Raw genomic sequence first — 25,177 nt, forward strand, 5'->3', positions numbered from 1 at the left:
AGAGGTACAGACCTCTATCTTGGTAACTTTTTTTAATTAACAAAAACCTTTCTAATTCAGTTTGCAATTTGACCAACTTTACGTGTGTTTATTACACCTGAATTTTCTATGAGATTACATTAAATACACCTTTTTTTCAAATAAAAGATCAATTATTGAAATCGGTTCACATGATAGACAATTATCCTCGAAAAACCAACATACGTGCATTACGAGTACATCGCGCAAATTAGTTAGTCAACTCACCGATAGATGGCGCTGTACACAAATATACTTAGTATAGGTACTTCTGTTCAAAAGTCTTTCGCCTTTATAGTTACACGAGATACAGGTGCGCGAGTAAAACGAACTCGCACTTGACCGGTTTATTTTCGAATTTCACCTTCCCAAACAAACGAAGTTTCGTTCTTATTAACACGCTTTTATTAGGTCGACCTGTATGTAACTATGTAATGGAATCTAAGGTAAATAATTTAACCGCCTTCCAAGGATCGTAGGCCCCCCCCCCTCTAACTTTTGAACCATAGGTCCAAAAAATTCTCTCTCTCACCTGCTGCAACAGCGGCATGAGTATGGGCGCGGCATGTTGCCCCACATACGCCGCGACGCCCACAACCCGCTCGAAGAAGCAGCCGCGCAGTGCTGCCTCCTCTTTGTTCAGGAACGTCTCCTCTCTCTCTCTCACCTGCTGCAACAGCGGCATGAGTATGGGCGCGGCATGTTGCCCCACATATGCCGCGACGCCCACAACCCGCTCGAAGAAGCAGCCGCGCAGTGCTGCCTCCTCTTTGTTCAGGAACGTCTCCTCTCTCTCTCACCTGCTGCAACAGCGGCATGAGTATGGGCGCGGCATGTTGCCCCACATACGCCGCGACGCCCACAACCCGCTCGAAGAAGCAGCCGCGCAGTGCTGCCTCCTCTTTGTTCAGGAACATCTCCTCTCTCTCTCTCACCTGCTGCAACAGCGGCATGAGTATGGGCGCGGCATGTTGCCCCACATACGCCGCGACGCCCACAACCCGCTCGAAGAAGCAGCCGCGCAGTGCTGCCTCCTCTTTGTTCAGGAACGTCTCCTCTCTCTCTCTCTCACCTGCTGCAACAGCGGCATGAGTATGGGCGCGGCATGTTGCCCCACATACGCCGCGACGCCCACAACCCGCTCGAAGAAGCAGCCGCGCAGTGCTGCCTCCTCTTTGTTCAGGAACGTCTCCTCTCTCTCTCTCACCTGCTGCAACAGCGGCATGAGTATGGGCGCGGCATGTTGCCCCACATACGCCGCGACGCCCACAACCCGCTCGAAGAAGCAGCCGCGCAGTGCTGCCTCCTTTTTGTTCAGGAACGTCTCCTCTCTCTCTCTCACCTGCTGCAACTAGGTTCGCGTGGCTCTTAAGAAAAATAATGTTAAGGATATATTCAGGTTAATATGTAATATTTAGTCAAACCTTTTTTTAACGTTATAAAATTTTATTAGTTCATATTTTATTTGCTCTGATCTCATTATAAATATCTCAATTAGAATAGAATATTATAAAATACTTATTCCAAAAACTTTTGATATTCATAAACTCAAGAATATCAGATTTCTTGATTTAAGTTAGATGACGCATTATTATTAAAGGTGTCTTATTAAATTTAGTTTAGTACTTTTTAGTGGTTTGAGTCAGTTTTACCAAAGAGATTTGAAAAAGAGGTGTATTGTCAACGCAAACTTTGTAGCCACGTAAATTAACTGCCATCTTTCGACACATAACTAAAACTTTTAGAACGCCATTAGACTAAGATTCTTTTTTAGTACTGATATGTGTTCAATTTGTTAAACATCAAAAAGTGGCGAAATGTTACCGGGCCCTGGTTATGGCGCCATCGCTTTGATCTATTATATGACGCCACTTTTTGATATTTCACAAATTTAACACATATCAGTAAAATAATAAGGATCAAAGTGAAATGGCGCTCTAAAAGTTTTAATGATGTGTCAAAAGATGGCAGTAACCTGGCTACAAAGTTTTCTTTGACAATTTACCTCTATTTAAAATCCTCTGTGGTTTGACTGATTTAATGTAATAGGTAGTAAAAACAACACATTTAAGTTAATTTTGTATGAGCCTAGCCTACACTGTGCCTTTGGCGAAACGTCGCAATCAGTAATAATAAGTACAAAAAAAGCAGTTTTTGAGTTTAGTGAGCGTTCTTGTTGGCAATTAATATTATAATATTATCTCTATCGACTTCAAAGATACGGTGGGCACAAAACTGCTCTGAATTGTTTATAAAAATAATAGTATGCCCGTTTGCTTTCTAACCTTGGCGGGGGAACTACCGTACCTGTTATACATATGTATACATATCAGTTAAACAATTGTTTTACTGGAATCAAAGTTAATTAACAATGTTATCACAATTTTCATCTAGATTACATTCATTTCTACGGTAGGTACATTTTAAAGGCTATTAAATAGCTAGTAAAAAGTAAGGCAGATTTTTCTAATTAGAATCTTTTTTTATACTCCGTCGGTGGCAAACAAGTATACAGCCGGCCTGAAGGCAAGCACTCTACGTAGCCTATGGCCGCCTGCAACTCCAGAGGTGTTACATACGCGTTGCCATGTCTGTGAAGTTGGCATATCAAAGTCTAGCAGATCACGTTTTTATTGGAGTTCTATTAGCATGCACCATAGTTCTAGAGTTCCTGATACTTTATATCAATAGTTCTGGCGTTTTTATCATAAAAACCAATACTATGGATTTTTAACAAATGATATGCTAACTTCACACACTAGCATATCATTTAGTTACAAATGGAATGAAAAAATTTGTATTGCCTTGTCACGTGATAACAAAGAGTTCCTGACACAAAAAAGACATCTCTGAGACCATTCATTACAATTATTAATTATTTTTGCCGACCCTAACACTCCGCACCCTTGCTGAGCACTGGCAACCTTATTCATACTCACCGGCAGGAACACAGCACATGAATAAGGTCTGCTGTTATTTGACTGTGATTTGCTGTAACTACTACTCAGTATCACATAACTATTTTTCAGAATCTTTTTTTAGAATACTTCTTCTAAAACATGCTCATTAATGTTTCAACATACTCGAAAGTCGGGTAAATATTTTTGAATATTTTTTTTTTCACAAACTGTAAATCCGTAGGCAACCGTGACTTATATTTGCTTCTATGTACATACCATCAACTAAAAGAAAGTTATTAGCCATCATAAAGAATATTTACAGTACATATGGTGATACTTTACCACACTAGTGCGAAAATTAGCATATTACGTTACTGTGTCAAACATTTAAATGGCCATATGTACTGTAAAACGTTGTACGATACATGTGCTAATAGGTAATTCGCAACTCGTGTCGATTTAAAACACTCCCTTCGGTCGTGTTTTAATTTATCGCCACTCGTTTCGAATTTCCTATTTTTCACACTTGTATCGTAATGTACTATTTTAGATGTATACAATTTTGAAATGAAATAAAACACGTAAATATGAATTTAACATTCCTTCATTCAGTTAGTTTTCCTTTGAATTTAAGGGCATTTCCGTAAACCGAGTCGGTAACTTATTATATGTATGTATATCACTATACACATATAAAACACATTACATAATTACTTTTATATTTTTAAACACTGAAGGGCCTATTCAATTAAAGTACAAAAAAAGCCTACGCTAATATGCCAAAAATAATAATTTCATGACAAAAATTCATTACAACATTTTGGGAAAGAGCTGGTACTCTTCGAACTACTAGTTCGATGTTTATCAAACATATCCAGGATCCACCGCAACGAAAATCTAGAGAGACCACCGAAACGTTAGAGAGCTACGATGCCACAGACAGACAGACATTGATGTCAATAACATCCCTCTTTTTGCATCAGAGGTTAAAATGCACTAAACATAATCCAATCTCCACACATCCAATAAAACCATATGTAACCCCAAGCCTCATAAGTACATACGACTTTTTGGCTTTACAATGTATGTCCTTCTTTGAAGCCATCGATTGTATTAGCTATGAATGAACAGTGCAATGAACTCCGGACAACGACCTTTGGCACACATATCGTGTAAACAGCCGGATGAGGTAATAGGCGATCAGTAGGTCTTCAGGGTGTCTATTAGCATTGGGGCATTGAATTAACGGCATAAAAAAGTGTATAAGTTACTAAACATATTTTTAACTTTTTTATAAAAAAAATCCCTAATCAGGCTTTTGGCGCTTAATATCCTCACCATGAGTTTTCGGCGTTGAACGCTAGCGACTGCATCAACTCAAACGCAGTGCACCTCACTTGCACCAGTGTCAGTACGAGGGAGATGCATTGCGAGTTAGTATACGCAGTCGCTAACGAATATGTCAGAGTCAAACTCGTGGTAAAAGTAGTCGAGGTCTTCCTTTTTGTTTCAGATTGATAGATGTACAGTCGCAAGTTCATTACCCTGGCTGGCATTGGACTTATTCTACAAATGTAATCATACCCTGAGTTTTCCGTTTCTTCAGTGTCCGATTGAACTGATTTTTTTGCATACCATAGTAATACTCGTAATACGAGTATAGAGTCTAATGACGGAGACCGCAGACGGTCATAAAACCTTGCAATAAATTATCACAACCTGTTATTATGTTATTTCTTAGTTAACGTAAGTACCTAACAATGTGTACAATACTAATGCCTATTCCTTGAACTTAAAAAATATCATAATATTCAAATTCAGTTTTAACATGCAAAATATGAACACATGACACATCTCTGAATTTTACTTGCTTAATGTTTATTTTATAATGAATTAAGTAGGTATAGTCACGTCTGACAACACAACATCGATACGGACAAAGTGCCAATAATATTTATACACGACCTTATTGCCCATATACGTAGGTCACTAGATAAGTTTTGCAATAGAAAAATATGAAACAATGAGGTGGCCTATCACATATATTTTTTGAAACTATATATCTATAGACAATGTTTGGTCGGAAAACATTTACTTTATTTTTAAATTTACTTATTAAAAAGTAAATGTTTTCCAGCCAGTCATTGTCTATGGAAATATAGTTTTAAAAAGTATATGTGATAGGCCACCTGTTTATTTCATATTTGTCCTTTACTTGACCTAGGTATGTATTTAAGGTAGTGTATACATATTTTTGGCACTTTGTCCGTATCTATATTTTCAGACGTGACTGTACCTACTCCTATTTAAATCAATTCGAACGTGTACCTGACATCGCATGGCGAAACTATAAGGGTTCCGTTTTATGCCATTTGGCTACGGAACCCTAAAAAGAAATGTTATTACTACAATATAGACGAATTTATGATGGATACTTTGACAAATTATTGATTGACTTATTGAATTACCTATTAATTATTATTACTATTAAGTAAAACTTATGGAATATTATAAAATAAAGTGAAAATGTAAAATATTTCTAATAATATTGCCTGCGCTAGGTAACCATAATTATTGTACGTCGCAAGACATGTTACAGAAAACAAAAATTGTTTATAACATCTGTATTCATTTTACCTGTAATGCATAATATATGTATAAATAAATGATTCTTAATTATTCTAAACATACAGCGTCAACTCGTATAGCTGCCAAATTTGAAGAACGAAATTAGACTTTAAATAGTTCGTGTCATCAACGATGACGCGCAGATTTGTCAAATCTAACCTTTAATAACATGATATTACGAGTCAAGGCACAAGTCGTCGTGAATGACACGATCTATAACATCTTACACAATCAATGAATCTTTAGCAGCATACAACACACTCAATTGTATTAAGAAAACCCTTTCTTCCTCATTAAATTTTACATCTCAAGAACAATAAGTTGACTCTTAGTTCAAACGCGGTTTGCTAATTAGACTGCAAAATACAATTAGACATGGCACAGCTATGTGGTCTAATGTTGGCCAGACATGGAAACTGGTCGTTAAAAGGCCAGAGGTCTAAGCCGCTTACGGAGGCAATCCACACCTAGCCATTTCAGAAGGGGTCTGAACTGGGTGATTTTTAAAAGGTTAAGTAAGGGAAATCTTTTCTAAGGTTACTTTTACTTTTATGTTGCACGAGTTTATACACTTGCAATAATACTTATTTACTTATGTCACTCTTCAAAGGCCGCAAAAATGTGACACGCTCTTATGGCTCTATAAGATTGTGCCAGATATTTTTGCGGCCTTCGTTGTTTAAGAAATTATTTCAGGTGACTATAGTAACTTTACGCATCAATAAAGTTATTAAAACAGTGCGCAGATTTAACATGTTTTTTTTTTTATTTGCCTTGTTTTCCTACTGACGGAAGTGGCTTGACAGACTATAAAACCTTTTTCGAACTTTATTACTCTAACTACTTATTTAAGTTCCTACTGTACCTCATGTGTGTGAAGAACAAATACTTTAGCATGTCAGTTAAACGTAAGGTATTTAACATCTGCATACTTCCATGTCTAACGTATGGATGTGAGATATGGGCTCTTATAGAAGCATACAGAGCGAAATTTACGTCATGTCAGCATGGAATGGAGATGATCGTTTTAGGACTTAGAAGAAGGGACAGAGTAAGAAATATTGACAAAAGAGAAAATACCTAATTTACAGATATTTTACATAGAATAAACCAATTAAAATGGAAACTAACGGGACATATGATGCCCTCCAACGAAGGAAAGTGGAGCAAAGAAATAACAAACTGGTACCCTAGAGGATATAGTCGAAAGAAATGCCCGCAGTTCTGCAGGTGGGAAGACGACATTACGCTAACAGCGGGACTGTTTTGGAGAAGAGCGGCTATGGACAGGAACCACTGGAGAGATTTAGAGGAGGCCTTTGCCAGAAGGCAAACTGAGTTGCGAGTTATAATATAATGTAAAAAAGAAGTCTATCCTATCTAAGTAATAAAGACTATTTTATTTTATTGAATATTCCACAAACGTATGACGTATGGTTACCCTAATTAGAACGAGATGCAAGGCTCGTGTTTGACTTTTCATGTGGACACAGTTTTTGGCCAGTGTACTCTATCCAGCTTATTATCTAGATCCGTGTCACAATCTATTTAACTTTCCCGCCTAACCTTTAAATAACAAAGTGGACTGAATTTTTCTTGTTCAAAATTTTATTTAGATGATTTGCGTGAAAAAACATTTTTTGATATGGGCCACCATTTACGAGTTATTTAAGATAAACTAAAAAAGGGCCATTTAGAGCTAGCAGCCGCGTCGATGCAATTGTCTCACGTGCGCTCCGAGCGATATCATTGTCGCTGGTTACGTTTAGAATTATAGTTTGGCATGCTATGACAGAAATATTTATATTTATATGTATTTCTGTTGCCGCTATAACAACAAATACTAAAAAGTACGGAACCCTCAGTGGGCGAGTCCGACTCGCATTTGTCCGGTTTTTTAGTCAAAGAGGAGCAAAGTTACTTACAATGAATCCTCAGGTCTCTTTTTTTAGTTTTTCGTTAATAATTTGTAAAGTATGACCTATAGCAAAAAATATAAATGTGTATATAAACAATTATAAAAAACTTCGCACAAAAACTTAGCCTCACTGTGCAGAGAGGGAACGCGGCCAGTGTCCTGGGAACAATGCCTCAGGCTAATTTAGGCTTAGTTTTTTGATAATATAGCTATTGTAATTGATTATGTAAATATATAATTCCTTAATTATATTGAATGAGCTAAAATACAAAACAAAACAGATTTTAACAATTATAATAAAAATTCTACAAAAGACATGCGGAACACTTTTCCCTAAGATCAATATTTATTAAGCTTTTAAAGCGAGAAACACAAATAATGTGCAGAATTGATTAAAATTAACTTTCGCCGTTTAATATCTCAATAATATTGATCCTAAAGAAAAAGTGTAAGAAATCTTTTTTCCAGAAAATTTTATGTTAAGTATTTATGTTTAACATTCTTATTGCACTGGAGCACCGTTTAATAGTTATTTACGAACAACTAAAAAAAGTACCTATGAATTGATTTACCCCCTATAATATCTTCTTAAATATTGATCCTAGAGAAAAGTGATCGAATTATTTTTTGTAGGAAATATTATGTGCATTCTTTATCTATCTATCTATCTATCTATCTATCTTATGTATAAGAACGTGTTTTTCTACGGGCTACCGTTTACGAGTTACTTATGAAAACTAAAAAGGGTTTTTAAAATTGATTATTATTAACATTCCCGCTTTAGTATCTTTTTAAATATTCATCCTAGCGAAAAGTGTGCTAGATATTTCTTATAGAAAATTTTATGTTACTTATTTATGTATAAGACATTTTTTTTTGCTATGGGTCATACTTTACAAATTATTTACGAAAACTAAAGAAAATGAACCTTAGAATTGGTTTTATTAACTTTCCCTCTTTAATATCTTTTTAAATATTGATCCTTTCACAAAGGGTACTGAATCTTTTTTGTAGAAGTTTTGTGTAGATTATTTACATTTTACAGCGTTTTTTGCTAATTGCCACCGTGTACGAAAATATAGAAAAATGGACCAGAAAATTGATTTTAATTAATTTTCCCGCTTTAATATCTTTTTAAATATTGATCCTAGTAAAAAGTGTACTGAATTTTTCTTGTAGGAAATGTTACATAGATGATTTGCGTGATAGATCATTTTTTGATATGGGCCACCGTTCACGAGTTATTTAAGATAAACTAAAAAAGGGACATTTAAACCCTCCCTCCCCCGTACACAATAGCGCCACCCCTATCTATCAGTACTTTCAGTATGTTATGTAAGGTACCTTTATATACAACTAAGTATGCCAAAATTCGCTTATACACGAATTATTTCCCCGTTTTTTCCTTCGTTTGGTGGCCTAATACGTACGACTCGAATTGAATAAATTGAATTTAAGAAAAGAGTTATTATTGCGCGGTGCATTATATTGCACGTTGGAGTGCGCGCGAGTAAGAGACATCGCACGCTTTCCCGCCAAAGCATGGCGCGATGACGTCACCGCAGCTGACCGGGCCGAGCCGGCCGCTCCGCCAGCAGCAGCGAGCGCGGGCGCCGCGCGCTGCACAGGCCCCGCGGATGTACTTGAAGTACGTGCGTACGCGGTCATCACTTCAGATGCCGCTAGTTCCTTATCGAGGAAATCGAGTAGTTCGGTAACGTCAGGAATTTCACATGAAGTTTTTAATGATAATTCAAAACGTCTACGAATATGAGGTGTGATTTTGCGTAGCAAAATATTTAAAAGTACGAAACTCCAGTCGTCAACTGGTAAACCTAATGATTTCAAAGCTGTAATATTCTCGTGATAACAATTCATCAAGTTACGTAAACTTGATTCAACATTTTTCTCGTTAACTGACTCACAGTCAAAAATGTTGTCAAAGTGTTTTGTTGAAATAATTCGTTTGTTTTCATAACGCGAAATTAATACCTGTAAGGCATTTTCGTAATTAGAATCCGTAACAGGAATCGATTTGATAAGATTATACGGTTCATCGTTTAAAAACAATAACAAATACCGGAAGCGTTCGACATTTGTTAAAGTGACGTTGTCATGTACAAGTGATTTAAATAAATCATAGAAAGCATTCCATTCAGTTAGAACACCTGTGAATGTTTGAAGCGATAAGCGCGGTAACCGAATATGCGATTGATTTGATTGCTGAGCGCAGCAACTCGCATGTGACACCCCATTAAATCCGCCGCAGACGGACGTAATGCTTTGTTTACGCTCCTCTTTAAGCGTATCTAAGGCAACTTGGACCTTAAAGTACAAAGAATCGAATTGATTTCTCACAGCTAAATTATCATCGCGGTTGAATGACTCATTTTTTGCCGATAATTTTTCAATTTTCGCTTGAACTTGGAAAAATGATTTTTTAATTGAGGTTAACTCTTTAACTCGAACTCGAAATTCGGCTGCATTATTCGAACAATCTACAATTTTTTGAATATTATTAATAGCTAAATCACGTTCGAATGTCAATTGTTCCATATGGTTTTATAGTAGTTTTAGTTAAGGTAATAGTGATTTATTCGTGTCGTGAATTATTCTAATTGTATTTTTTTTAAATTAACTATTGTTTTTTTTTTATATTAAAATCTAGTATTGTTTTAGCATTTTAAATAATTCTTATTAATAAATAGGTAAGTCATTTTTAACCACAAAAACGTGCAGAGTGTGTATCTAAATAAAATATTTCAAACAAGGCAAACACTTAAAATTTAAATAAATAAATAAAATAAATATTATAGGACATTATTACACAAATTGACTAAGTCCCACAGTAAGCTCAATAAGGCTTGTGTTGAGGGTACTTAGACAACGATATATATAATATATAAATACTTAAATACATAGAAAATACCCATGACTCAAGGAACAAATATCCATGCTCATCACACGAATAAATGCCCTTACCAGGATTTGAACCCGGGACCATCAGCTTCGTAGGCAGCATCACTACCCACTAGGCCAGACCGGTTTTATAAATAATGGCTTAAACTGAATTCGTTTGTTTTAGTTGTGATGCCGACATTATGTGAACTTCAAACAGCCTATTATATTCGACTTAATAGAGTTATTTAAAAGCTATAAACCTAAATGGTATCGGTATAAAGTAATGGAGGGTATCGTAAAACAATAGGTGGTCTACTGTCCAATCACTTAGCAATAACACAATAGCTATTTGGTTGCTATTTGACGTCTCCGTGCCGTCAAAGTATAATTGGACGTGATCGAGGGAAGGTCACTGAGCACAAGCTTGTACCTATATTAATCTTTGCAATGAAAATCTTATTTACAAGTGTTTTAAAGAAGTATCTCTTTAATACCTTATTGAACAGATGTAACAAACAAGGGCTCTGTTTACTACCACTGTTTATAAACAAAATTGTTTATAGTGAATAAATGCCCTAATAAGATCACAATTACTTAGCAGAAGCAAAGGCTATGCACAGACATGTATCTAGTACCTATGTAAAAGCTTCAGAATACTTCCAATAGGATGGCTAGAAAATAGACAGCATTCTTAGAAACGATATGTTGATAAATCACGAGTGATTTTAGAATTAAGCTCCCGAATAGGCGAATACCTTCATTTCATACCAAATGTGCAATACATTTCGAGTGGGCAGCTTGGTTCAGATGTTTTTCTCGTGACAATTAATAATATGCTTTATGTGGTAGGCGATAAGTTCTAAAATTAATTTCAAGATCTTTATTGTAACTTACATCTTTACAAGTTTGTTAGCTCAGTTAGAATTGACACATTCCAGTTTTGTGATATCTATTTCGCACTTAATTTATAACACATTATATTATAAAAAGGTACAAACATCGCATCCGAATAAAATTGTTTTATATGAAAATAAAATATTTTATTGCTAAAGCAACGTCAGCTTATTTTTGTCACCCTGAATATCCTACTTGGAGGTAAGAAAAGTAGTAAACGTAATCTTAAAATAGGTGTAATCGATGATAAGAAGCGGTTTTATTATTACAAGCAGTCTCTTCCAAACAACCTCAGTGTCAAGGACAAAATTAAGAATACTGCATTTTGTATAGGTCGTAGCCTCAGATCATAAAAGGTACTAGATATGTGACGGAGGCGTGGCGCGTGTCGCGACGACAATCCCAAAGTAAACAATTTACCTAAACAATCAGTAAATAAAATCGTTACTAAAATTTAAAAATAATCTAATTAATTAATTATTAATTTTTGATTAGCATTAAACAAACTTTCGAATCATGGTACCTACATACATTTTTTAAATTAAAAGCCTTGGTATTACATTTTATCAATAAATACCTTTGTGGCAGAACTTATGGATCGACTGATATACCTTACTCCTACCTTGAAAATCATAGCTAGCAAAGAAGTTCAAATATTTAAAGGAATATAAATTAAGTCAATGACAATTATTACTTAAAACAAAACAATTTTATGTCAAAACAATAAGGTCATGACTGTTCAGAACATATAAAATATCGATAGCTGTTACTTTATCGACTTTTCCTCCCTCTAGTGGCGCCGCTCTCGTTTGTCCAATCACAGCGCGTGAGTTAGTTGTCTGGCCACGCCCTCAGTGACGTGGTAGGAGACAGTTTGAGACAACGAGACTCATTGAAATTATGCTTCGTTATAAATCTCCTTACTTTTTATATCTATGGTCGAAGCGCTTTAAGAGTAAATACGTACTAATTATGTACTTACCACGTACACATATACCCCCTTATTCATAAACGTCTACTAAAGTTGACAAGCCGCTAATAATCGTTTGTCCCTTTCCAACGTATTAGTATGATGGAAAAGGACAAACGATTATTAGCGGCTTGTCAACTTTAGTAGACGTTTATGAATAAGGGGGATAATATCTAACCCTGAAACAGCAAGCAGAGGGACATGTTTAACACGCATGAGATTGCGCCATACATCTGCTCCTTCTGATCTTGCTAGATTTCAATTTATAAATGACCCTAAATGTGACTGTGGTGCTGAGGAGGCTGATATTAAATAAATAAATATTATAGAACATTATTACACAAATTAACTAAGTCCCACATTAAACTCAATAAGGCTTGTGTTGAGGGTAGGTAATTTCTTTAGCTGTTTTTTATGTAGTATGCAATAAAGAATTTTATTATTATTTGTATATCTTTCCCATCACGGAACAATGGTGTGCCGAAGCCAACACGTAGAGGCCCTTTTGACACTTTAATGAAATGTAAGGGGTACACCTAGCGGATGTTGCCCTTGCCCGCGTCATGGGACGCACGCAGAAGCAGCACCCGCCAGGGTGTAAGGGCATGTATTCGTGTGATGAGCATGGATATTTGTTCCTGAGTCATGGGTGTTTTCTATGTATTTATGTATTTATAAATATTTATATATTATATATATCGTTGTGTAAGTACCCTCAACACAAGCCTTATTGAGCTTACTGTGGGACTTAGTCAATTTGTGTAATAATGTCTTATAATATTTATTTATATCATAGAACACTATGTCACCATTCGTCAAAATTTAGTACTATATTTTAATTATTATACGAAATGTATGTTATAACAAGTAAAATTATTCCTAAGGATTGTTATGAAGAATGTTTTTATGATTATAGAGCATTCTGTCATTAAATTAGTATGACTAACAACTTTATATGTTTTGTTTTTATACATAATTTTTATTTGACGACCGGTTTGGCCTAGTGGGTAGTGACCCTGCCTACGAAGCTGATGGTCCCGGGTTCAAATCCTGGTAAGGGCATTTATTCGTGTGATGAGCATGGATATTTGTTCCTGAGTCATGGGTGTTTTCTATGTATTTAAGTAACGCCTGATTCTATTCATTATTCGAAACTTTAATGCAATTGATCATTATCCATTACAACTTGAATCGTAAACTGTATCCGTCCGTTACAGGCTGTAATGTCGGGTTGCCAGAGAACATGACGTGGCCACCACACATATGTGACGTTATCTATGAAAAGGGACCTTATTGTCGATGGCGCTTCCGGCGACATAAACGATGCTCCGATAAAAAAAACAACGCTGGGCGACGCAATGCGGCGTAAGCGTCATCGACAATTAGGTCCCTTTTCATAGATAATGCCACATGTATGCAATTTTATTTTTTACAAGCTTTTTATTAACTTGCAATTTGTTCCTATGTATGTACTGGTCAAATCTTACAAGTTAAATTTGACCCACTTCCCGGTTTCCGATGAAGCTGAAAATTTGCATACATATGTATGTCGGGTGACAATGCAATATTATGGTACCATCGAGCTGATCTGATGATGGAGACAGGAGGTGGTAGGAACTCTGTGATAAAACAACGCAACCTAATTGTGTTTGGGGTTCTAATTTGCTCGATGAGTAATAGTGGCCTGTGGAAAAAAGAGTATAAATAGCGATAAAAGCTTTTGCCAACAACTTATTAAAATGTAAAGATTCAAGAAGCACCACATCAAGTCAAAATACTATCCAACAAATAGATAATAAATAACACTTGTTAGTGCTGAGGCAACACCGCTAGTTTTGTCTACAACCAATTGATGGAGATGCGGCTCCAATCTGCCAACATAGACGACAGAACGGCGGCCAACCAGAGAGCGCGATGCCAGCGCCGGAGTTTCGCACATTCGACGTGCAGCGCGACCCGAGCATCGACCTCTTGCATTTTAACCACTGAACTGAACGCGCGTGTCCTAGACAAAGAACCTATCAGTTGTAACTTGTAATACACCATTAAAACAATGGTACTATTTTAATATATTGATTTATTTAAATAACGCGCTAACACACTTTTTCAGAGATCTCAGACACCTTTTAACAGCACAGCTAAAACAGGAATCCACATCGAAATATCTAAGGTAATCGCCATTCCGTACCTATTATAGCATCCTTATGTTATTTATCATCATTGCATGTATAGGAGTTTCTTTTTTGTGACAAATGGTCAAAAATTAGCCACCAGTGATTAGTGTTCCACTGGGGGTCCGGTATGTTGGCGACTGGCATGGCACGGCATGCGACCTCTTTTATTCTTCTAGTTGTTTTTGTTATTCCATGTCATGTGGCAGTTCTGCCGTTGCCACTGATAGAATTGTGCCTAATATTTATTGTAATTTTATTTATTAAAGTAATTAATTTATAATACGTGTTTCCATCATCCCATCGTTCATTATACAGTCCACAGTCCACTGCTAGTTATCACATATTCATAATGAAGTTTACCCGGTATGAGGTATTTTTTTATCATATTTTTCTATTCTGTAAAGCCTATTGATGTAAGCCACTAACATAATAGTAATAGTTTTAACACTGTTTTAATTAATTGTAATTTTGAATTATTTTATAAACTTTTGTATAAATATTTTGAATTGAATCTATAAAATATAGAGTTTTTAACCAATATCTAAGGTGGCCAGTGCCGGATTAAGATATTTTGGTGCCCTAAGCATTTCTAGACCATGGTGCCCCCTCATTAAGATTACATTGAATTTTCTTGGTAAATTGAGTGACGTTTATTGCCGCATGACTGCTAAGAATAGAATTTTCAATCCGTCACATCATTTTATCACGGAAATTGACAATGCTGCAGCAGTAATATTGCAACAGTAGGTAATGCTGCTGCAGTCACCATACGAATGTCACCTTTACTCGTATCAAAACTAAACGAAATGACCGAAATTATTTATTCGTCTACGTATTCGTAGTTCAAATTGTAAAAAAATGGCCGCGATTTTTAAATTCTTTATTTTTGGTAAAATCATGTTAATCATCCAAAAACGCCTTCTTACCAGTGTCTGATCCACCAAACCTTGCTGGTAGTGCCATTGTAATTGATAGTGGGTTCCTTCTACATCGAGTGGTTTGGTCATCCAAGGAAAAATGTATCTCCTAAGGATCCCAAAATGTATGCACACCTCCTGGGATGGAGCAAACTCGGAATACACGCATTTAGGACCAAATGAAAGTATTAAAACGATTTCCAGCTTGCTGGGAATTAATTCCTCAAAACGTTATTTTTTGGTACTAATTTGATTGACCTTAAATGCGAAAGTTGAAATCAGTGTTTTTAAAGGTAAAGTCTAAGGCTGAGCTTTTCATAAGGTTGAACGCTCGGAGCGTTCAATCGGAGCTTACGAATGACGTCAAAAGTCGAGGTGGAAGAAAGCAGAGCCTGGAATTGACCAATGGCGAGGTGTGAATGACTGGACGTCTGGAGCGTCCGATCGCGGACCATTATCATATACAACCAATGGCGAAGTGTGAGCAAGGCAGAAGGCCTAACTGCGAGAGTGGAAAGCTTGAATTTGGATCCATGGTCAAGTGAAAGTAAGGCAGAAGATCGACTTTTGCATAAAGTAGAAGGCCTGGTGTCGATGTCGCATAAGACCTAACACCTAAGACCTAACACCGAACTGCAAAAGTGTGGCTTGAAATCGAATCATGGTTCTCCTATTGCTCGGCCTTTGGCTTAACTCCAAAGCTCGACTTGATAAGATACATTCGGTTTTCGGCCTTCGCGGGGCCCTTTATGACACTTTGAAAATTAGGTCGCAGGATCGCGGCTCTGCAGCAACTCAGCCTGGCCGGCAAATCTGGCGTGCAAGAGAGCAAAATTCGCTACAAAATCAGTAAACTACGCCGAAAAATCGGCTAGCCACAAGCTCGAAACGGCAAGATTTGTTGGCCATGAGCTTTGAGGGCCTCCGGGTAAGGTCAAATCAAAGGCCTACGTTTGAGACGTGCTTACCTATGTGTACCCTCATTCTCTTACTCCTACGATCCTACGACCCTTCGTTATTAGATGGGTACTTGCACATGTATCAAAAAGTTTCGTGTACAACTCCACTACGACTGCGATACTAATGCAGAGTGCGCGTTTTTTTCCTATGATTTTGGTGCCCCCCCTAGACGTGGTGCCCTAAGCAAGTGCTTATTTTGCTTAAGGGTTAATCCGGCACTGAAGGTGGCTACCGCAGTTTGCCATTAAAATAACGACATACATCGGCAGAGGGCCTTGCCTCGGCCGAGGCACGTCTACATAGCCGGCTATTAGCTAATAAATAGAAATATACTTTATTAACAAACATCTACTACTCATACCTCTTTTTCAAAACCCCTTTGATTGGGTTCTTACGCCTTTCTGGCGTGGGATGTATGGACATCCGCTTAGGCGTGTTCTGGCTAACCTCCAGCGCCATGATTTCCTGTGTGAGCCCACTGTGGTTCTCCTTAGACTCAGCGAGGCTCATCACACCCGTAGGCGTATCGCCATCGACATCCAAAATTCTTTTTCTTTTCTTTGCTCTGAAACTAGAATTATACATTTTGTTAATAAAACTTGAGTTTGAAATTTTAATTTAACAGTATAATAAGTACAGTTTAACAGTATAGTAAGTAAGTAAGAAGCATAATCGAACTACAATGCAAAAATGATTTCGTAGTCCCTCCTTTACTTGAGAGGCTAAGGACCTCTCTAACTTCCCTTACAGAACCTCACAGGGTTACCGCTGCCATGTCAGCGGTGGCTGCCGTTGCAAGACCCATGCTCCAAGGCGCTCATGGGGACTATCCTGAAGGACCTACACATGTTGTACCTCTGTTACTAGCCGTTCTTCCAGGTTTAGATCCTAATGATATCAAAAAGACATTAGTTACCTTGCACTTTATACTGATCTTCAGTTGGATGGTCCCGTATATCGACTGCAGCTCAGCCCACGAGCATTGGCCTGATTTGACAGAAGAGGAATTACTAACCTGTGAATCTACAGCTCAGTTCGAGGATTTCGTACTAGTGTTCCTTGATAGATTGTTCACGATCATAGAATCCAGTGTCATGGAGCATGTTCGTTTGGATACAAAGGAATCCGACTGCGTTCGTAGTAAAACTGATGCGGTTATGGAAACTGCTATTTCATCAGCTGCTACCTCTGTATTGATGCAATGCTCGCCTAAGATCTTCAAGGAAGCTTTGAAGAAGTTTAAGGCATTTGCGAATGAGTCTACATATGAAACAAACGTTTCTGGTAGTATGATTGGAGTGTTATTAAAAGTTTTCGCTCGTATCGACTCCGAATCGACTTTAGCTGCGTTTGTACCCGATCTATGCGAAGAGCTAAATGAATTACTATCTACAGAAGAAGCTATTCGCGATGAGAACCCTCAAAGAGACTTGTCATACAGTTTGGTGTTGCTCATGAACGTTGTAGAATGCGATGGGGTGGTGTTACTAAAATACATTCCGCAGATAATTCCAGTATTGGATAAAGCGCTCAAACTTCACGCTAAGTACTCTCTGATTCGTGCGTGTGAGATCTTAAGCCACATGTTTACTTCGTTATGCTTTGTGGACTTGAAGGAGTGGAGGAGTTCTCCTAAGGACTATGGGTCGGCGCCGCAGACTTGGTTGCCTATTAGAGAGTGGGGGAGAGGGTGTTTGCTAAAGGAGGCGGACTTTAAGTGGCACGTGCCGTGTGAGGAGGAGGCGGCGTGTGCGCAGATGCTGGTCGACAGGTATGCTAAAGATATCAATTGGTGTAAAATCTTTTACTACCTATTAGACTATCAACACATTTATTCCAGAAAAAGATTAAGACCGATAAAACATCATCTGTTCATGCCAATTCAGCGTCGATAAATACGATCACAGCCTTTTTAACCATGTCTTTATATCCTGGATACTAAAATGACAATTTAATTTTACACCAATATTGGTACGGTCCCGACTGAAAATATCATTACGAAAAAACTGCCAAAAATATGTATACACGACTTTATTGTCCATATATTAGGGTACTGTATACATACGTTTTTTGGCATATTTTTAGAATCGATATTTTCAGACGTGACTGTTCAAATCCCATTAGGCAGAATATTCTCAAACAAATTGCGATAGTTAGCAGCAACAAACTTATCACCTTTCTTGTATATGGGAGTGACATGGGCTTCCTTCCAGTCTCGAGGTAGGGTTCCATTCTTGAGGGATAAATCCATTATAAAAGTCAGCTCATCAACAAGCACGCTACTGCATTTTTTAAGAAAAACCGAGGGTAGAGTATCCGGCCCCATTGAGGTCGAGTCGCTAAATGTTGCCAGCGTTTTTGCCACGTTCTCGGGCGTGAAGCTTACTGATTCGATTGAATTTTCTACACGAGGCATCTGGACGTCCGGAATGTTCGTGTGTGCTGGTTCACAAACAAAGGATTTCTCAAATTGTTGAGCAAAAAGCTCGGCGACAACTTTCTGATCGTTCGTGATATTCCCCTTCTCATCTCTCAGTGAAGGAGGTACCGATACCTCAGAGGATAGCTGCTTTCGGATGTAACAACTATAAAACGATTTTGGACCACAGCTCACTACTCCTCTTTCAAATTCAGCTCTTAACTTTATGACTAGTGTCACCAGTTTATTATTTTCAGTTCTATATGCTTTATATGATTTTTCACAGCCACTTGATTTATATTCTTTCCAAAGTTTTAATTTATTTTCAACCTTTTCTAGTACTTGCTTTGTAATCCATGGCTTATTTACATTTAACTTTTTATTTTTGGTTGACAATGGTACATGAGTCTCGATAGCAGTGTGTGATTTCGATCTAATTTTTTTCCATGCTTCGTCAATGTTAACCGTGTTTGTGTAATCTAATGTGTTTATTGAGATAGTGTTCATAATTTCCTGAAAATCAGCTTTAAAATTAAATTTCTCGTCACATAAACTAATCCTGGCACATCAGCTAAACAACTCACCGGCGAACTTGGACTTATCAAAGTCCTTATAAGCATGAGTCAGAAGGTCCACTCTGTTCTCTGTCCCGTAGTGTTCTTTGATGACCTCCCAGACGGCATGTATGGGATGTGGGGAGGGACGCAGGCCGTCCTCATCGTCAAAGAAAAGACACTAGAATGGGAGGAACAGAAAAATGAGATGAAAGAACAAATGCATTCTGTTAGTAAAAAGGTAGAAAAACTTGAAGAAGAGAAGTCTATGTTGGTAAAGGAAATTGAAGTTATTAAGGAGATTCAAACTGGCGAGGCAAAAGTTCTTGAAGAAAAAATAATTATAATGGAGAAACAGAAGATAGAAATGGACAACAAAATTCAGGTGAATATTGTAGAGGTAAAGAAACTTGAAGATGAGAAAATATTTTTATTAAACGAGGTAGACGCACTTAAAGCGGCTCTAATGGAGGAAACAAAAAATCATGAAGAAAATACAATTATGTGGGAAAAACAGAAAATTGAATTAGATGAACAGGTGCAGGCTTATATTATCAAAACGGAAAAAGTTGAAGATGAAAAAACTAAATTGACGAATGAAATTGAAAAGCTTAAAGAAATACAGGGTGGAGAGGCGGAGAGGCATGAAGAAAGGACATTTATGTGGGAAACACTGAAAATTGAATTGGAAGAACAGGTGCAAGCTAAAGTTCTAATCGTGGAAAAGCTTGAAGGCGAAAAAAGTAAATTATTAGCTGTAAATGAAAAGCTTAAAGAAACACATATGGGTGAGTCTAAAAATCATGAAGAAAAAATGTTCGTGTTGGAAAAACAGACTAATGAACTGAAAGCACAAATCGCGCTCTTTCTAAATCCAATACAAAATGAGACTAAACGCAAACGCGTACGTCACGTTTCAAAATCGAATTTATTAGTTTATACATTAAACCACAGGTATTTTTTTTATTTCTACGACGTTTAGTTGACGACCGGTCTGGCCTAGTGGGTAGTGACCCTGCCTATGAAGCCGATGGTCCCGGGCTCAAATCCTGGTAAGGGCATTTACTCGTGTGATGAGCATGGATATTTGTTCCTGAGTCATGGGTCTTTTCTATGTATTTAAGTATTTATAAATATTTATATACTATATATATCATTGTCTAAGTACCCTCAACACAAGCCTTATTGAGCTTGCTGTGGAACTTAGTCAATTTGAGTAAATATGTTCTATAATATTTATTATTATTTATTTCAATTTGTGTAATTACGTTCTATAATAGTTAAATTCCACTCCCAAGTGAAATTATATAACTGCTTATAATTTAAAATCCGTCCGGCTAACGCTACAGAACTTTCCCAATATAATTATAGTCATGAAACAAAAACATTCATGGACGATGCAAGTATTTTATAAATACATTACTTTTCCTTCTTCCTCGGTTTGAATTTGTTTCTACACGTAAATCTCGTAATGCAAAGAGTACAGACAAATGTTTTTCATGAATGTGAAATCACTTTGCTACATTATGCTGCTTGAAGACATTTAAAGAATGGACTTTAAATGTTGAATACCTAACTTGTCGTACCGTGAAACAAGCTGACGTAACTACATATAAGTACAGTCAGCATCAAAAGTAGCGGATCAAATAACGCTTCATAAGTATCTACCATTCTGTAACGGCTTAACAAAAAGTGATGTCTTTAATATAGAAAAACTAAGACCGTAAAAGATATAGTTTTGAACGTGGATTTTAGAAATTTATCTATATTTGGAAGAGTTATCCGGGTTGTCAGATACTTTTGGCGCGTTGTTTCATCCGCTACTATTGATGCTGACTGTACATCATTTTTGCTTACTTAAAAAAATCTCTTTTTGTGGAGAAATTTTTGATATTATAATGAAAAAATTCGACGACTGTTCATTCATATAAAACTACTTCTTGGACTACATAAAATAGACTACCATTCATATTGCCAGCTTTTTTTAAATGTTTTCTGTTCTTAATTAATAATAAAAATATTTTTTGAATTAATTCAAAAAACTGATAAAATACCTTCCGAGTTTTCTTAATTTTTTTGGCGAAAACAGGGTTTTATTATATTTTTTTTCCGCAAATTGTACGCATATTTTGCTTTAAAAATAATATTATAGCAAACTGTAACTTTATGTTAACCTATAAAAAAAAAATCATAACTATGGGACCTACATTGCCGTAAATTTATATTTTTTTAAAACACGTATAAATCACGCAGCAGCGACGCCCCGCTCTCAGTCCGCGCGGAGCGCGCTTAGAGGACGGACCTGTGCTCGATTGTCAGGCATTCGTTGCGATCGTAATCAGCTACGGAGTTCCGAGAAGTGCTATATACTGCGATTAGAAAATCTTAATAAAAGTTCATTTTTTACACTATGCTTAACAGACTCTCGCTTATTGATGGATTTTCAGTGGTCCTTTTTTTTATACTACGTCGGTGGCAAACAAGCTTACGGCCCGCCTGATGGTAAGCAGTATCCGTAGCCTATGTACGCCTGCAACTCCAGAGGAGTTACATGCGCGTTGCCGACTCCCCAGAACTCCTAATCTACTGATCATAACTCCATCGTGTTTGGGCTCAATAGATTTGCCCTGATGAACACCATCGATCTAGATGAGGTCCAGGGTCTCATGATGGAGTCAGGAGTTGGTCACCTGAACTCCTAAACTACTCATCATAACCTCATCGTGTTTGGGCTCAATAGATTTGCCCTGACGAGCATCATCAATCTAGATAAAGTCCAGGGTCTCATGATGGAGTCAGGAGTTGGTCACTAGAACTCCTAATCTACTCATTATAATTCCAACGTGTTTGGGCTCATGAGATTTGCCATGACGAGCACCATCGACCTAGATGAGGTCCAGGGTCTCATGATGGAGTCAGGAGTTGGTCACCAGAACTCCTAATCTACTCATCATAACTCCATCGTGTTTGGGCTCAATAGAGTTGCCCTGACGAGCACCATCAATCTAGATCAGGTCCAGGGTCTCATGATGGACTCAGGAGTTGGTCACCAGAACTCCTAGTCTATTCATCATAACTCCATCGTGTTTGGGCTCAAAAGATTTGCCCTGACGAGTACCATCGATCTAGATTAAGTCAAGGGTCTCATGATGGACTCAGGAGTTGGTCACCAGAACTCCTAATCTATTCATCATAATGGTAATTTGATGGTGCTTGTCGGGGTAAATCTATTGAGCCCAAACACGATGGAGTTATGATAAATAGATTACGAGTTCTGGTGACCAACTCCTGACTCCATCATGAGACCCTGTACTTCATGTAGATCGATGGTACTCGTCAGGGCAAATCTTTTGAGCCCAAACACGATGGAATTATAATGAGTAGATTAGGAGTTCTAGTGACCAACTCCTGACTCCATCATGAGACCCTGAACATCATCTAGATTGATGGTGCTCGTGAGGGCAAATCTATTGAGCCCAAACACGATGGAGTTACGATGAGTAGATTAGGAATTATGGTGACCAACTCCTGACTCCATCATGAGACCCTGGACTTCATCTAGATCGATGGTACTCGTCAGGGCAAATCTTTTGAGCCCAAACACGATGGAATTATAATGAGTAGATTAGGAGTTCTAGTGACCTACTCCTGACTCCATCATGAGACCCTGGAAGGTGCATTTTATGAGCAAACTGCCTATAATAATTTTACAAGTTTCCTCTATTGCCGCGTCTGGATACCTATTACTACAGCCTATTAAAGTTTTAATTTTACACTATGGTATAAACGGATAATCATTACACGAATCGTCTCTTATATGACTCGACTAACCATGGAGTTAATATAATGTACCTACAGTTCCCGGTTCTTATTAACTTGTGTATTTTATGATTTTATGTACATTCCGTATCTTTTTTATTGAAAAATGTATAGAGAAATATGCACACAGATTTATTTATGTATTATTTTACTATTTCCGTATAATGAGAAGCAAGTAGTTGAGAGAAGTAAAGGTTTTATGTTTGATCGTAAGTACGAGTAAGTAGTAGAAGTAAGGTTGCAAAGCTTGTAGGTACCTATGGCACAAAATGTTTAGTTAGGTAGTAGTCGTATTTATACAACATAATCATGGCTAAATGATATTATATGTTCAGAACATTTAGCAATTAAATCTCCACGAAAACATACATCGAACATTGAAACGCGGTCAATCATAGCATAGCCGTTTACCGTTTTAGTAAATACTTGATGAAAAACTTGCGTATCGTGACACCGAAAATAGAATAACTCCCCTGTTACCTACAGCTCGTACAAATATGGTAACGTGACATAAAATAAACACTGACTAAGACATGCACTCGTACCTATACAAGCTAGGTTTAGCTTAAACATAATGTTCGCTCGAATTTTATAATTTGTATGCGTTTATACACAGGTTAGGTATTTCAGCTTCTGTCTGCATACTACTTCGTCTGCGTAAAGTAATGATTTATGTGATAACAACCGTATGCCCAATATCTTTCCCTGGGACTCGAATCTCCATACCCGTTTAAATTGATTAAGCAGTCTAAGCGTGAAAAGGTAACAGGCCGTTTCTTTTCGCAATTTTAATATTAGTTTAGGATTGTAAGAGTAAATTTAGTAAAATAACCCTTTATTTATAGAGAATTAACCTGAAATATGTCAACAGTATAACAAGTATACGCTCATGTTAAATTCTAAATAGTTATCTACGAAAGTCCGTTACTCCCAAAACAAGTATCACCCAGGCGTTGTATTAATGCAAGCAATTACAGATTGCAGGCACGTTTGAAAAAACAGATGTTGTACGCATTTTCAAGTTTATTGCCGGCCGATGGTTCACGGAGTAATGTTCCTTTTGGTTTACGCGTTCCCTTTTACGTGTTTGGCAACATTCAACATGTGCGTACTAGCACCGATATATGTTTGTTCTTTCTTGCCATCAAAGAATTCGTTTGAACTAGTTATTGATTTACCAAATTAATGCATTGGATATAAACAAAAGTCAAAAGTTGATTGATTCGTGTGGGTTCATAGTTCTCATATAACTCTGCGTATGACCGAAATGTTTTCATATCTTTGTCGTAGATGTTTAGTTCTTTAACCAGTTATCGTTTTAGTAAAAATAATACAGGCTGTTTTTTTTTGTCACTTGCAATAATTTACGGGGTGAATATAGGTTGGTGGCCTAGCGGTAAGAGCATGCGACTTGCAATCCGGAGGTCGCGGGTTCAAACCTCGGTTCGCACCAATGAGTTTTTCGGAACTTATGTCCAAAATATCATTTGTTATTTACCAATCGCTTTTCGGTGAAGGAAAACATCGTAAGGAAACCGGACTAATCCCAATAAGGACTAGTTTACCCTCTATTATGTTAAAAGGTCAAATGGCAGTCGATTTCGTAAAAACTTGTGCCTACGCCAATTCTCGGGATTTGTTGCCCAGCGGAAGCCTGGGGCTCCATGAGCTGTGGCAAAATGTCGGAATAACGCGAGGAAGAAAATGTTAGGACAAAAGTCTGATTCACGTCTCTACAGCCTCTCTCAGCCTTCTACATTATACCTACAATTCACACTACAATTTAACAAAAACCCCAATCACTCATAAATCAAACTTAATATCTTATTATATCAGAATTCTGTTGAGCATTGCAGCGCTCCAAATAATTTACCTACATTCAGTTGTTCTAATATTCTTTCAAATGTCGTACAGACAATAGAATGTTATTGTCACATACGACCTTTCGACGTTTCATGGTAGCATGCACACGCGATGGTATCGGGAGCAAAAAGTGTTCACACGCATACAATATGGTAGTATAAACACTTTGCATATACTGCTAAAGTTAAAGGGCATATTTCCTAATTATTAAGCGAAAGTACTTATACCTAATGTGTGTGTGT

At 37.2% G+C, this 25,177-nt stretch overlaps 1 protein-coding gene across 1 annotated transcript; it reads left to right on the plus strand.

Annotated features, from left to right (window-relative positions):
- Window positions 1-17,053: 17,053 nt before the first annotated feature.
- LOC133534067 (proteasome activator complex subunit 4-like) lies at window positions 17,054-23,925 on the plus strand. The gene is made up of 3 exons (XM_061873160.1): window positions 17,054-18,074; window positions 19,271-20,041; window positions 23,918-23,925. Exons 1-3 carry the CDS (start codon window positions 17,054-17,056, stop codon window positions 23,923-23,925), a joined length of 1,800 nt encoding a protein of 599 aa, XP_061729144.1.
- The last annotated feature ends 1,252 nt before the right edge of the window (window positions 23,926-25,177 follow it).

The sequence above is a fragment of the Cydia pomonella genome, unplaced genomic scaffold, assembly GCF_033807575.1.
Source record: "Cydia pomonella isolate Wapato2018A unplaced genomic scaffold, ilCydPomo1 PGA_scaffold_47, whole genome shotgun sequence".
In the NCBI taxonomy this organism is placed as follows: domain Eukaryota; kingdom Metazoa; phylum Arthropoda; class Insecta; order Lepidoptera; family Tortricidae; genus Cydia; species Cydia pomonella.

What these genes read in the sequence shown, in the direction of transcription:
- LOC133534067 (XM_061873160.1), top strand. Translation starts at nt 17,054, where the DNA reads ATGTCAGCGGTGGCTGCCGTTGCAAGACCCATGCTCCAAGGCGCTCAT. An exon ending in TGCTAAAGATATCAATTGGT is followed by an intron (nt 18,075 to 19,270) that starts GTAAAATCTTTT and finishes CTGGCACATCAG; the next exon opens with CTAAACAACTCACCGGCGAA.